At 59.4% G+C, this 924-nt stretch overlaps 1 protein-coding gene across 1 annotated transcript in view; it reads right to left on the bottom strand.

Annotated features, from left to right (window-relative positions):
- AXIN2 (axin 2) overlaps positions 1-924 on the bottom strand; it is a 24,089-nt gene that overhangs the window by 8,560 nt on the left and 14,605 nt on the right. Inside the window, exons 5-7 of the mRNA XM_031063349.1 lie at positions 662-918; positions 369-548; positions 22-84 (exon numbers count right to left, since the gene is read on the bottom strand). Coding sequence (XP_030919209.1) covers positions 22-84; positions 369-548; positions 662-918 — 500 coding nt within the window. The remainder of the gene's footprint in view (positions 1-21; positions 85-368; positions 549-661; positions 919-924) is intronic.

The raw sequence follows: 924 nt of genomic DNA on the forward strand, positions 1-924 counted from the left end.
TGGCTGCCCGTCCCGCAGGGGTGGTGGCGGCCGGGGGCCCCCTTGGCGCAGTCGGAGCTGTAGGCCTTCTTTGTGCTTTGTGTGCTTGGGGAAAGGAAGAAGTTGGGTTAGAAAAGCTGGAAAATATGACTTTAATAGCAGCTCCTATTCTGCTCGCTCCCTCTCAAAAGTCTGTCATAACATGAAAGGAGGTTTATTGCCAAAAACATGACATTTTTGTGGTTTTTCTGGTTCTGCGGAACAGCTTTTATATTAAACCGGAGGAGCAAAGAGTCTCATTTGTTTTTAGCGATTGTAAAAATAGACAGCCCATGTAATATATAAATATTTACCGGGAGCGATATTGCTGCAGACAGCCGCGTATTTACCTATGGGTCTTGTGCTTATTTTGTCTCTCGCTCTCCAGCATCCACTGCCAGACGTTCTGCGCCCGATCCGCTTCGCCCCCTGGGAGCTGCACCCCAGCAGGGCTGGGCAGCCCCCCGTCCCCTGGGGCCACGCTGTCCCCTCCTCCTCGGCCCGGCCTCTTCAGCAGCGTCCCCGTCCTGCTGGTGGCAAAAAGGGACACGAGCCCACGGGCAGCCCCATCCCCATCAGCCCCACCGCAGCAGGACGATGGGTGATGGCTGGGGTGGGTGCCCTGGGGATGCTGGTGACTTACCCGAAGGGCTCCAGCGGGGAGAGAGGGGGGTCGGTGTTTTTGGGGTGGCCCTTGCACTTGGGGTAGCAGTAGTAGTCGCCGCCCGCCGGGCAGCAGCACTGCACCCGCTGCGCCGCCTCGGCCTCGATCTGCTCCTTGGTCTTGGGCACGGTGTGGTGGTGGATGTAGTGGTGGTGGACGTGCTTGGTGGTCTGCTTGGTGATGAAGCCCTTGCCCAGCAGGGCGCAGGCGGCCAGCGAGGCCGTGCCGGGCGGCAGCTTGCC

The sequence above is a fragment of the Geospiza fortis genome, unplaced genomic scaffold, assembly GCF_000277835.1.
Source record: "Geospiza fortis unplaced genomic scaffold, GeoFor_1.0 scaffold153, whole genome shotgun sequence".
Taxonomy (NCBI): Eukaryota; Metazoa; Chordata; class Aves; order Passeriformes; family Thraupidae; genus Geospiza; species Geospiza fortis.